Here is a 14,707-nt window from a genome sequence, read left to right as displayed (position 1 = left end):
TTGTGAAACAGAAGGAGGGGTGGCACGAAACTTAGTTCACAGGAAAGAGGAAACTTGCAGTTATGGAACTGAGTTATACCATAAAAGGAAATGGACCATTCAATGTGTGGATATCATGACTTACGTCCACTGGATTTTTTTGCTTTAGTCACTATCTCTTAGCCTAATCTACCTGACAGAACTGTTGTAAGGATAAAATGTATGGGATGGGCAGCCCTGCGTTTCTTAGGAGAAAACTGGAATAAAAATACATAATTAATAAAAATGCCTTGCAGCACAGCTGCCATCTACACTGTTGCTACAAGTACTGCCTGGTCTATGGGTGTACCCCTTGCAAACCTCTGTCGGCTGATTCCCAGGACATCACCAAACAAAGCAGTATGGCTTCTCCATCCTCAGATCCTTGGTCACCATGCTGTATGTTTTTAGCTTTATTACTCTCCAGAGGCATGGGAGGATTCCATCAGTCCTTTAGAAGGAAAAGGACAGAAAACTAGCAAAGTTCCTGCCATTTAATGAATGTTCTCCCTTAAGAAAACATACACAGTGCGACATCCAAATAAAGACATATAAGATTAGGCTACATCTCAATATATGAAAACAGGGTTTGTAAAAATTAAGGGCTTATACACATAAATTGAGGCACACCTAAATCCCATAGATGTCAATGATGCTCAGAAATGAAAGCCTAATCCCACTCTCAGATGTTGCTTGTTCAACCCCCAGATGTTGCTTGTCGGAAGGGTCTAGGATGTGGTAAAGGTGTTTCTTCCCTGGCTTCAGCCCATAGAGATAGTGCTCCACCACCCAACAGCAACAGTTGTCACGCCCTATAACAGGCTATGCCTACTGTGCATTGGAGTTAGCTTTGGATCAACTGTAATTGAATTATGTTTCAAAATGTCTCTCTGGTTGCAATGTGGTATAGTGGTTAGAGTGGTAGACACAGACCTGGGTTCTAGTCCCCACTTGCCATGGGGTTCACAGGGATTAAGCCAATCATGGACTCTCATCCTAACCTACGTCGGGGTGTTGTGAGGATAAAATAGAGAGGGGATTCCTTAAACGAAGGTGGGACATAAATGCAATTAATAAAAATAACAATGATTAGCAAATCCCAAGTTTCCTTATATTTCCTATTCCTTTTCCATACTTCATTCATTCACATCAACATTTTGTGAGTTGAAGTTTTCAAAAACAAGCCCATTTTCAGTTCCCCATATAACTATGCAACATCCCATTCTTTTCTGCCATGTTTCTTCCTCTTCCTGTGCATGTATGCCTGCATCTGGCATTTAGAGACAGTCGTCTTTTTTGATATGTCTTTTTTTTGTCTGCCTGCCTTAAAAATAGTAAGAATTTAGGCATGTCTATGTGTTTCATTCAAAAAGTTACTTAAACCACAGATGGGGAGGGAGGAAGCAGGCCTGTCTGAAAGAGGAAGACATGTGATGAGCAATAAAAAGTTTTCCTTTAAAAAAATCAGGTTCATTGCCTGTTCCAAGAACACTGCTTAAGAAGATTTCAAAAGGATCTTGCTTTTTTCAACCGGCATTCGCTACCCTTTGATTTATACTGTTGCTCAGCTGCTTTGTGATATTTACTCACCCATGTTCTGTTGCTAGATCAGTTGCAAGTAGCAAAACTGGAAGTACACTGGTTCAAGGGAAGGATTTTAACAGCCAGATCCAAACCTCCAGTCCCAGTCTCCCTGCACAACTCCCTGCAAGAAGCTCAAAGGCACAGTGTCATGTGGGAAACATTCTGTCGCAAACATGCACAATAAGAGCTAAATTAACTATGCAAGCAAACACAGACATTCTGGATTGTTCTCTTAGGTTCTACTATATGTGCAGGATCCAAGCAGAGTGACGAATGAGCAGCACACTTAACCAATGCACAGATCCTTCGCCTTGCGTCATCATAGCCAGTCTTATTGGCCAACCCATGAGCCTGTGGGCAGAATGTTGTTACCTAGCAACTACAGACAATCTTTAACCTTCTGATGTCCCTCTACACTAGTTGTTTTTATGTCGCAATGCAGTACTCTGAGCGGTGTTACCAAATTGCAGGGTTCTTTAATAATTCTCGATGCTCCCAGGATACTACAAATACCAAGCAATATTGTTTTGGGGTAGAGCTGGAATAGGTACAAGCCAGGTATGGGTTTTTGATCTAGTAAATATGGATTTAATGAGTATTGGCTCGTGAATATGTGGACAATTTTGCTCTGTTAATAGATATTCAGTGTGGCCATCCATCAATGTCTATGCATAGATGTCTTGACCATAATCAGTTCAGAGTGGAAAATACCAATATGGAAAATACCCTTTTGGCTTGAAAAGACTTTCACACGAAGCATTAAAGATTTATTACCATCTTAACTACGCAGAAGTTAATATTTTCCAAAATCCATACAAACTCTAAGATTGAATGAATGTAGTCACAACCTTCTCTATCATTAAGCTCAAACCTATGAAAAGCTGTTAATTATTTCACCTGCTTTGTCATTACCGTACCATCTGTTTCAAATTATTGTGACAGACACTTCTCTTGATGTATTCGCAAGATGCCTTTCATGACAGAATGCAATGAACAGATGCATGCATCCATGGATAGTCATTCACCTGTCTGCATACCATATTTTTCACACTGGCAAGTAAATTATTCACCTCTGTGGGCAGGGCAATAATGATAAAAAGTATCCTGAAGTATGTGACTTGCTGAGCATGTTCTGCCTGCAGCCCCCTTTTTCATATCTAATAATGTCAACTTGGGGAGGAAGCTCCCAGTTCTGTGCTTCTCTGGAATGGAAACTGGCAGTAAGGTGAGTTAAGAGTAATCATGACCCTTTGGCAGGCGTGAGCAACCTGTTACTTCCACATGTCCCAGGACTGCAACTCCTGTCAGCCCTGAGCATTGAGTATGGTGGCCAGGGATGGTGGGAGTTGGAGTGCCACACTCCAACTACTTCTGCTTAGATGCCGCTGGGAAGATGTAAAAAGCCTCTTAGCAGTGGTTGTCCAATGCCATATTTTTCACATTCTGAAGCATCAGCGGTATTCAGTGTTTGGATGTGCTTTGCAGCACAATCCTAAACGTGCTTAGATAGAACAAATGTCTATGACTCCCAGCATGCCCCAGCCAGCCATTTTTAGGCCTTTCCTCTGTCTAAATGTGGACAGGCTTGCACCTTTGCTGAGTTAGGGTTCATGCAAAAGGGCAATTAAAGGCAGCAACTTTGCTTCTCCTCTGCCCAGAAGTATCTGAGTAAGAGGACCTTACATAATTTAATAACTGGCAATATAAATCTTAGCCTGTTTTATGTTCCCACAACATTGCACCCAGAGTGATGCCTCTGTCCCATCTTATTTACACCACTGAGGGATTCTTTTTTATTTTGTTGGCATCTTCCTTGTGAAACAGAGCTTGCAGGACTCTACAGTAACATGTAAAAAATGATAGCATTAACTTTCCCAGTACTGCAGCTTCCATTGCACAGTTCTATGAAAGGATTTAACAAGACGAAATTATTTTAGCTTTATTCCAAAGGACAGCTGCAGTGCTGGATACTGTTTAAGTTATTATCCATGGACTCACCATCTCTAGTCCACTGCAGAAATGCACAAAGGAAGTATGGTATAATTGGGTAGTTTCTTGATATTTGTGACACAGCTGCAGTATAAGGTGGAAGATCTTAAGAAGGCAGGTGCTTTCAACTTTAGAGGGAGTGGTGGTGAGGTGCTGCCTGAAAATTGTGCCCAGAGATTTCTTCCCCATGGAGGAAGTGGTAGGTGTACCAGTATCTTTATCCATGGCTCAAGGGACTCTGGAATTTTCAGTGAAAAAATACAACAAAAGAAACCCCTTTCCTACCTGGGACTTCGTTTTCAGATAAGTGCTTCAGTAGCTGCATCTTGCAAAACAGATGGTCACAAAAACAGCAGGCTTATTAGCAATTGTGACCTTCAGGATGAAAATGCTCCAAGCAAGGATTGGGAACATATTACAGCCCAAGGGCTGAACTGACTACGGGCAAGCATGTTGGGACTATATGCCAGTGGGAGGAGGACTACCCATATTCCTGGCATGAGGACCCATAACATGCTTTCCTGGATTCTTTCCAAAATTAACAGAATATCACTATGTGAACACCTTGGTGGGAAGCCTTTGGAAAAGACCACCAAAGATGCCACCCTTTGGAAAACTCTCCCTCATGCCAAAATGAAAACAGAAACTGTGACATCTTTCAGATGCCCCCAGAAGATGTACTTCTTCACCTTGACTTTTCTTGGTTTATAATTAAATTAATCATGCTACTCTGTTTTATTGTTCATGTATTGCTCGATATTTTTATTACAATTGTTTTTAAATGTGATTTTCCTATTAATGCTCTATATGAGTTTTCATATTTTTATGTGAAGGAAGTGGTGAGTGGCTAAGAAACAGGGGAAACAAATGAGATGTAGTGAAAAGTATCTGCCACACCCTGCATAGCTAATACCTTCATTTACATGGTCATGAGATATATGAAGTGAGAGGGGACAGGAAATATGTAAGAATGCAACTCCTGAGTATCCCAGCCAGTGAGGAGAAAGGGGGAAGTGTTATGTGGCCGTGGGAAGGAATAAATGGAGAGGGAACTTTTTCTGAGAAGAACATTGAGCGTCACTTTGGTGTTTCCCCTTTCTCCCCTTTATTGCAATAAAAAGATCTTGACCTCACTCTGCGAGTATTCCTATTTTGTAAAAAACAAACAAACAAAAAAACAGTTCTAAGATAAAATTTTTATAACAGCCTTGTGGGCTCATCTGGGATCCTCATCCGTTACTGGTCTGCCTGGCAAACTACTGAATGGAGGCATGCACCAGCCAATTTTTGGTGGGTCCAGAAGGGGACCTTGACCTCACTCTGTGAGCAATCCTATTTTGTAAAGAAAACAAGTTCTAAGACAAAATTTGTATAACAATATGTAAACTCCTTAGGAATTTTATTTTACTTAGCAGTATATAAATTTGTATTTATTTAAATCATTTTATTTATATGCTGCCTTTTTTCTGCCAGAAACCCATGTAGCTTACATAATCCTCTTCCTCCTCTTCATCTTAACCTTACAGCAACCCTGTGAGGTAGGCAAGGCAAAGTCACCCACCCAGTGAACTTAATGGCCAAGCAGGAACTAGAACCTGGGTCTCTTGAGTCCCAGTCCATTAGATTGTCCCAGTCTAATCACTGTTTCACTGTGGCTCTCTAAATGCTACAAATGAACAAATAAACTGCGTAGATACATGCAGGCTCCCAACTGGGCCACAGCTTCCTAGAGCAGATCCTGGACACTGGAGCTCAGTCAGAAGCCACTTTCGCAACTTCTCTGAGGAGTCAAGGCTATGAGGAGGGCTTCATGAGACAGGCAGGGAGCCCTGCTGGCCAGAGGTGGCCCATCTCAGATTCAGAAATTAGCTCATTCAGAGCTACTTGGAATCACTTACATGTAGGATCTGTGATGGTAGATGAGAAATACCATTTGAGACAAAACCTGACAGGCTAACTTTAGGCATGTGTATCATTTTTCTTTAGCCTCAGTTTCTTAACTAAAAAATGATGATAATAACCTTTCCTAACAAACTGTTGAGCAAAACAAAAGGTTGCACACTGTCAAGCATTTTGCACATTGCAAATCCTTGTATAAATAATGTGTAGAAATAGTAATATCTGTGAATAATGGATGAGTGGCCAGCACATTCATTTAGGACCTCATTCCTTTCTACTTTGGCTCACGTGTTTGGGATAGCCCTTCAAATGGACGCAACTGATCAAGTGAAACCATGTGATTTTCTCCAGGTACATTCAGTTAGCATTACAGTGTACTGTGTTGTCACCCTACAAGGCCACTGTGCTGTTGTTAGGTCCCCGACTGGTTGCCAAGAATTCCAGGAATTTGAAGTCATTGCACACTTTCCCGCTTCTGCTAGAGCCGAAGGGCAAGAACAGGATATAAGCCAACAGCGAGGTGGGGGGAGCAGGATTACAGGAGAGACAAGTCTTGTTATCAGGAAAAAACACACAGTCAGCGTCTGGAATAGGTACTGATGAATCATCCAGCAACTGAGGCTTGATCATTCAAAGCTTGTACATGTTGTCTCTGGAAAAGTATCTGGCAGGATTTGGGCCACTGGTATTTGCCATAAAACAAGGGCTGTGGGTGACATGCTACTGCCCAAACGGAAAGGCCATCAAGAGGGCCATCACAGGACACAACCTACTGGGTAGTTCTGCAGAAGCTCTACTTGCACAGGGATTGTCATGGTGGAGTTTGTCATTAGAGGCCATCATGCACAGGGGTCATTTAACTCATGGCTATATTATTGGCAAAATGCTCAGTTACTGTTGTATGGCACACAAATTCTTAAGTGACTCATTCTAATGCTCTTGGATTACTAGAAAGACAAGGCCATTGTTAATTTTTAAAACATGCTGGCAATCATTTTATTCCCTGTTGTTCTTTCCAAGCTTCAGGCAGTACAATATGGGCCAATGTCAAGGTTTATGGAAATTCTACCCCAAAACCTTTGGAGGGTTCTCAGTTTTCTACACCTGCTTTACATTCAAAGGAACAATGGTGAGGAGAGGTGAGAAAGTTTTCCCTTCTCCCAGTTGCCTTGTTATGTCTTGCTTGGCCCCAGGAATAAGCTTAAAGTTGCATATTCAGGCTCTGGGGCCTCTTTAACAGGTGAGTTTTTTAAATCTCTCCCCTTGAGACTTTTTGGTGCTATTTACATAAAAAGATGAACCTTGCTCATACCGAAAAGAAAGGAACAGGAAGAAGTGTCTGGCCAATGCAAGCTTCTGCCCCCAGAGAAACAACAGCATCTGTGTGCTGGTTACACTGACTCACATCAACATTTATGAGTATCCAATATTGCTTCTAGAAACATGTCCTTTCTCAGGTAAACAGGATCTTGCTGGACGCGGAGACCTTGTTTACCTCCCTGGGAAGAAATACCATAGGGATTTTTTCCGAAGGGCTGGTGAGTCAGCTCTGAAAAATGTGCTGCCTTTTGATACTGAGTCACTTCTATAATACTCCCCTTGATACCAACTTTCTCTCCCTTCCTCCCCCTTTCTCTCCCAGAAAGCAGTCAAGGCCAAACATTCTAGCTGGCATTCGGATGATGTAACTGGCTCTTCATCACTCCGACAGAGACAGCCTTCACTTCTATTACTTCAACCATTGTCTCTGCAACAGGAAGTGAGGCCTAGTGACCAGGCTCACTGTTCACCAAAACACAGGAAGCACGCTGAGAAATTGCCATGGGTTTTTTCAAGTCTCTCAGACGCACACATACACACACATGTACACATGTTTACAAGAACAATTGCAGAAAACAAAAGCTGAGGCCAGGACGTGGGGAAACCAAATAACTAGAGAAAGGCCAAGGACTTTGTTTTCATTTCTAGCACAATGAATATTAAATAATATTTCCTTCTATCAAGAAACCAAGGGGGTTACGCATCACCCTCCTCCTTTAGTTGCTGAAAAGGAATCCCTCTTATAATCTCTCAACACTGCTATCAGAAAGCACTACGGTTTGGGGCTTGATTTATATGCACTGAAAAGTTAATTTGCTGCTGTAATAGTCACATGGATATTTAAGCCCAGGGTGGCTATCTAGCTATCCTGAGCTTAAAGACTTACTACTACTATTACTACTACTACTATTACTATTTAGTGGGAACAGTAGTTGACTAATGATCAGGCACATTGGCGGTCCTCAGCCCTTACTTCTCCCTTTACCCTTCCAGTACTCAGTATCCCAGGGAAAAAGCATGAGATCTTTTCCTGGCGGCTCGGCCATGGTGTGCTGCAGTTGAGCAGCAGAGAGGGGCACATGGGCTGCCTAATGCTGAGCTCAGAAGCCCAGTGCAAGGTGGCCTGTGCCCCACTTCTTGCTGCTCAGCTGTCTCCAGCTTACAAAGTCCAGTGAGTCTTGTTAGGGATCTGTAGAGCAATGCAGCTTGCCTGCTGCCTTGAGAGACAAGACAGCTGGTTCATCTTGCAAGTACTTGCAGGACATGTATCAGGACTCAGACCCATCTACATTTGCTAGAACAGCAAGAGTCTTTGTCACTAGGAGTCGGTGGCTGGCTCAGTCCCATAATGTCTGTGCCTTAGTTCTGGTCCTACCACACCTTTGTCAAGTGTGTGATCCTTGCCTGATTTTGGCCTTACCTTTGTTTCTGGTCCTGTCATGTCATGTTGGTATCTGATCGTTATTTGTTTCTGATCCTGCCTCTTGTCAATGCTTTGCCAGGTATCCTACCCTTGCCTGTTCTGGACTTGGCTGTTGGATCTGTCACACTTTTCCAGTATCTGACCCTTGTACCTGACTTAACTTTTCTCTCTGGCTCTAATGCATCTCAGGAAGACCTCCATCTGCTTCCATTATCTCTGGCCCTGGTGCTTCAATTCTAGATACCTGTCTTTTATGTCCTGTAACTGATAGTGGGAAGGTGATTCTGCCTTTAATGACCTGCACATGGGTGGTATTGAGAGGCAGAATTGCTTCTCCCAGCTGAACTAGCAAGAACTTCATGAGTTAGGTCTGGATGTGAACCATCCAGAGAGCCTTTTTGGCTAAGGGGCAGTATAGAAATTTTATAATAAATAAATGAGGGAGCAGGTAGGAAGGTCCTGCTTGACTGCTTCCTCCTGAGGAAGCAAACAGGCCCTTCCCCTGCTGTGCACCTCTTCTATCTCAAGCTGAGAACAAGGCTAGAAAGAAAACCTTTCTTTGCTGCTCTTGCCAGGGACTCTTATATTTTTTGGTTTCACCATGGCTTAGCATCTTGGCCAGGTTTAGACAACATGCTAAATTACAGAAGGTCTCTGAAACCCCTGAACAAACCTTGGATCTTGAGGTGGAAAAAGGTGACACAACAAGCTAAGCAAACCCAGTTGTCAGACACAAGTAGTCTGGACTGGGTATGCTTTGTCCAATGAAGCACAAGAAGAATGAGAGGAGTAAAATTAGATTTTTATTCTCGAGAATAGTTTGATCACCTGCAAAAGGGCAATTGACCTGGAGCACATGATGCAGTCCCCTTTTATACCTTTGCTGACCAGGTAGCAGTGACAGATGTCCACTGGATTGAAATTCTACCACAGTTGTCGTTTGGTGAATTCAGGTGATTACTGCATTTACCTGGGAGGCTGGTCTACCTGGGGGTTAGGCTGAGAGCTCTGGTGGGGGATTTCAAAATCCCTGGCTGTATGGAAAGCTCCGATTTACCTTGATGAAGCTTGGGGATGTGACCAGCCTGCCTGGGCTTAATGCCAACCACCTAGGTATGTCCTACACACGGTGAGGTTTTTAGACACCATGCATGAACCACGCCTTGTTTTCTTAGGTATCGCCCAGCCTTATCCCTCCTTCTTCTGCCTTGATATGGGGCAGCCTTCCCCAGGCTGGTGCCCTCCCATTGTGTTGAGCTACAGCTTCTGTCTTCCCAAGGCTGGATTAGGGGAAGCCCTACTACAGCCTTTATTTATGTCCTTACCGAGGAGCTGTATAAAATCCCACTGGCAAACATCATAAATACTTCTGTGGAGAACGCATAATTATAAATTGAACAGTTAGATATGCTTACCAGGAAAAATGGGCATATCTAGCAGAGGCATGACCCTAACATTTAAACCTACAAAACAAATACAAAATGTTTTGATGTATATAATGATTTCTTCTTATGTTCCTGGGCTCTGTGCTTCACAGAAAAGAAACTGTAATATTTATATTCCTTTTAGATTGCCTTTTCTTTTTCTTTTCTGTTTTGATCAAAGCATGAGAGATTAAGGGTAGGAGGATTTGGGAAGACATGGTGGGTTGTAACAGTAATGGGGCTTTAATGGTATTTGTTTAATTAATGAAAGCATGTAGGTCCTGTTTTTCTGCCAGGAAGAGTCCCAGAACATGTTTTTATTGATCTGTAAGCCAAGACAGCCCCTACTTTCAAGTGCAAGAAATAAGATAGCCTATAAAAGAAAAGGGAATGGGCAGGGGAAAGTAAAACAAAGTGAGGGATCAAATCTTATTATTATATAGTTCTTATGTAATAGTTATGCAATGAATATAATGTATATAAAATGCAGCCAGAAATTATTGATGGTCTTATCACAACCAGCTGCATTAGAAACAAATTCTATTAATTCTAAATTAATTAATTCATTCTAAATTCCAAACAAACAGAAACAAATAGGAGGAGCCAAAAATGGTTGGTTTCTCAGCTAATCTGATAATCTCCTTATTTCTCATCTCTCCCTCTGCTGCAGCCTGCTGGAAAAAGCCTACGATGCCTGTTGGGGAAGCAAGAGATGAGATCAACCTATTCAGGTATCTCAGCATTGCCCTAACTTACCAGATGCTCAAGGGAACACTGTTGAGTGACATCAATTATAGGGGCTTTTATTACATTGGGTATCTTAGTCTTGAGTTTCGATCCTTGTCTGCACTCATACCATGTTTGTTATATGGAGCTCAAAAGTAGTTTGGTATAAACTTTTATAAATAAAAATATTAAAAGCATGTTCTGCAAAACCTTGTTCTGGTTATTAGCATATCCCAATCTGTTCTGACTTATTTCTCAGTACCTGGAAAACTGAGGCAGAATATGAGCCATATTTAAAGGTCAAACTGAGAATTATGTTAATATACATAACACATTTCATCTGATACCTCAGGGTTCAAGGCAGGCATTGTACTACAGTGTATTTTTCCCATTTGTAGCCCACTTGAAAATAGCACAGATGCTGGGCTGGGGCCTGAAATACAGAATTGTGCATGGAACACATATACGTTCATTCTAAAATCTTAGTCTTCAACGACAAAATGCAATATCTCCCTTGTTCACATGCACACGCAGCAATTTTGTGGTATCTCAATTGCCATGGGAGAGATTATATGGCATTTTATATTTTTGTGGTTGCATTTTTCCTCCCCACTTTGAAAACAGATATGAAGATGAAGCTGATATTCCATAAACACAAAATATAAAATTGCCTCATGAGTATGCATATCAAATTTCATTCTGATATCTAAATATGCAGTGGAGTTATTACATTACGAACTGACAAATAGAACATGAGCTAAGGAGAAGGTCCTATATTACTTGGCCATGAAAATCTTATATATTAAAACATTTTGTAGCTTAGATCAATGTCATCCAACATTTGAATAGCTACAGTTGCACAGTTTCTCATTTCCCTGACCCTGCCTCTGTTATACACAAAAGGGATGCATTCCTGAAAACAGAATCTGAACTGTGCGACCCAGAATACATCCCAGGTGAGTGTTGTTAATCATTGGCTTAAAATCCTGGAAATACAACTGGGGAGGTTACCATAGGCTTGCCCAAACAAGAGCAGAAAAACTGAAGGACACATACTTGGGCAGAAGCCTGCAGCAGGAAGCTGATGGATTTGAGCCTGGCAATGTCTGCCACCACCAGGCTGTAGCTGAGGGAGGAAGCAAAGGCCAGCAAGGAAGTCTCTTAACAGCAACAAACCAAAGCATTTCATGTTTAATTTCTTTTGAGTATTTCCATGCCATCTTTCTGTTAAAAAAAGACAAAGCAAAACACCTAGGCAGTAACCAACAGTTCAAAACCAATAAAAGCAAAACACCGTAAAAACATTACAACCATCATAAAAAAACTCATAATGCTACTAAAAATAAAAGGCCAACTTTTTAAAAAGTGTCTGACAGATGAGCTTTTCTAAAACTCGATCTCTGCAATGGTGGCATCCTCAGAAGGGACCCTTCAGTAGCTCTTGAACAGATTGCGACAGGCATTCCATTAGTTAGGCAGGCCATAAACTGTGTAGGGATTTAAGGCAGGTTTGCATATACTTTTGGGGCATGAAATACTCCCTCAGCACCACCTGCAGCTTGGTTGGTGTGAGGGGAAGGCACAAATCCAGCTGCTGCCTTGATCTGGGGGTCTGCTTCCCTCTAAGTGGGTTTTTCCCAGCCAGAGAAAGCTTGCATGAAGTGAAGCCCATCAAGGGACTTTGTTCCTACTTCACGTTCTGTATATAGGAAAGCCAACAAGGTTCAGGGCTTCAGGGAAGAGGCAGGGCGTGCTTTACACCCCACAGGTTGGGTGGACCAGCCAGGGAAGCCAAATGTGACATACAGCCAGGCGTTCCTCAATGCTACTTCAAAGGTCGAAGACTGCCCCGGAAACAACTTGCATGCACACATGGCACGGCTTGCTTTCCATACAAGCTTCTTGATCCCGGTGTAGTCATGAGCCTAGAGCATCAAAGAGACTCAGCCGCTTTCTATGAGAGGCAGCACTGGCCTGTTGCTGCCTCTGCCAACCTCGACAGGAGCTGGGTCAGATATAAAGGGATCTTTTAACTTCAGGTTTCTTGCAACTTGCAGTGGGGCCTGCAGAGACTTGGCACTGGCGGCTTCAAACAGAGCCAAGTCAATAATTACAAGGGGAAAACAAATCAAAATACAACAATCTAGCAAGATTGACACCATTAGATTCTTTCATGATTAACTTTAAAAACAAAAACAAAGGAAACAGCAATTACTCAGTCCTATAAAACTATCCTGAATATTTCCAGCTGAGGAAAATGTTTGTTACTGAGAACTTGGTTAATGTCAGGTAATGGGCTATGTGAGAGTTTTGCAAAAAGCAGTTATGAATTATGGAACTAGGTATGGTGTTCTGATGTAGTAAAAGATTTATTGCCCAAGCTGCTTCATTGCCTTCTAGAAGAATGATAAGATAGCATTTGGGGTTTAACTCTTTTATAGAAATGTTTTATGCTTGAAGAGAAGGGTGTAAAAATTCCATTAAAGGTTGCTACCTTCACACTTGGAGCTGAAAGAACTGGAGCTGAATTTTGTGTTATTCCTGCTTGTAAAGTCTTAAGTCCTTTGGCTAATGCAAAAAGTGTGTTGTAGATGCATGCAGACAAACACATATTCCAAAAGCCCAAAGTATGCACACATTTCCAAATCTAAATATCATATTAAAAATGAACTTTCAGCTTTCTACCATACTTTGTCAGGTTCCAAGCCCACCTGACTGGCTTTTGCATGGCCTGCTATGATTTGGACAACAGTTGTCATTAGTCCTAACATTTGATCTCCCAAAATCTGTGAACATGGGCCATACTGGCTGGTACCCTGAACCAATATGATCCATGTCTAAGAGTTGTAGGTGTTGTAATACAAAACATCCAGAGGCAACTGGATTGCCTACTCCTGCATCCGGCTTGGCCTCCTGCTTTGAAATCGAGTAGATGAGTAGATATTACTCAGGAACTACCATTCCCCAAGGAGTTCACAGGAGCAAAGAATATTGCTGGTCCAGACTGATATTTGGTATCAGAGGTTGCAGGGGCCAGAAATCCCTTCTGAAACATTTTGGGGAACTAAAATTCAGCATTCACTGCTTAGATCCATTAGCCATACAGAGTCAGGATCTAGAGCCAGGAGTAAGAACAAACCAAGAGCCTGGAAAGTTTGCCCAGAATGTTTGCTCAGGCTAAATCTTGCCCAGAACAGTAACACTTCATATCAGAGGAGGGCAACTTGGCACACAGTGTTGAAGGCTACATTCCCTTGAGAATAATCTGTCAGGAACCACATAATGATGGTGAGTGGGCCAAAGATAATGCTGGACAGGATCAAAGCCAAACATGGGTGTGGCTTCCCCTTTTCTCTTTCTTTCTGCTACCCGCCTTTTCTCTCTGTCTCTCATGGTCTTTCTTTCTTCTTGACAATCCTTTCTCTATTTCCTTCTCCAGGCAATGGATTCCTCTGAAAGGGCAGATCAGCTCACCAAGTGGCCTGAACCTGCTGAGCGCAGGTTGCCCACTAATGTCTTAATGTCTCCGTTGCTGCAGGGAGAGAGGGCCACAAACCACTTTATTTGGATATTCTTCAACAGCGTCCTCTGGAGTGCCTGGTGAAGCCTGAATAGGCTCACCTCACATTCTTGCTAGCAAATATATGTAAAATAGCACTTCAGCTGGGACAAAATGGCTGATCCCTTTGAGAGTTTCGAAGTTTCTGGCCATTATTTGGCTGGGTCTAACCACTAACAAATGTTCTGATTTGCTGGCTGAACCACTTGCTGCCACGTTATTGGACAAAACAAAAATCTGTCTCTGTTAAGGGACTGGCCTTTACTGGGCTCAGATAATAAAAGTAAGATCTTGAAAGCTTTCAGTGCACTATCTAACTAGAGGTGCTCTTATTCCGAGCATCCGCTCAGCAATGAACTCTGCATAAGCTCGGGAATCCAAGACTCAGCTCATTTAGGTGAGCTGTAACTAGCTAAATTGGATGCACTCTTTGGTTTTATGTAGAATTGTGCATGTGTGATTGTTTCCTTCCTTGGTTCCTCCACTTCCCCACTAAACTCTCTTTTAATATTTGTACTTCTGACTGCATTGTTTTGAAAAGGGAATTCTAATTTTAAATAATGTTTCCTCACATGATGGACTGCCCAGTTACAAAAGTACTGCTTGTGTTTTCTGGATTTTAAGTGAGTTTTAATGAATTTTATGTTTCTGAATTCTGGGAAAGGAAATTCAAAGTGCTTTTCCCCCTAAAAGTGGGGGGGGGGGGGNTAGTAGAAGGCCTGAAATAGAAGTGTGCTAAATTAGTTCACCCATCAAATGCATATG

At 42.1% G+C, this 14,707-nt stretch overlaps 1 protein-coding gene across 1 annotated transcript in view; it reads right to left on the bottom strand.

The window, feature by feature from the left end:
• Nucleotides 1–14,628: 14,628 nt before the first annotated feature.
• The window catches only part of RIPOR3 (RIPOR family member 3), a 53,614-nt gene continuing 53,535 nt past the window's right edge, over nt 14,629–14,707 (bottom strand). Inside the window, exon 5 of the mRNA XM_044455171.1 lies at nt 14,629–14,661. Within this exon, the coding sequence (XP_044311106.1) occupies nt 14,629–14,661 (33 nt within the window). The remainder of the gene's footprint in view (nt 14,662–14,707) is intronic.

The sequence above is a fragment of the Varanus komodoensis genome, unplaced genomic scaffold (assembly GCF_004798865.1).
Source record: "Varanus komodoensis strain SLA01 unplaced genomic scaffold, ASM479886v1 scaffold8, whole genome shotgun sequence".
In the NCBI taxonomy this organism is placed as follows: domain Eukaryota; kingdom Metazoa; phylum Chordata; class Lepidosauria; order Squamata; family Varanidae; genus Varanus; species Varanus komodoensis.
The sequence above is the reverse complement of the archived record's forward strand: the minus strand, read 5'-3'. Positions and strand labels throughout refer to the sequence as shown.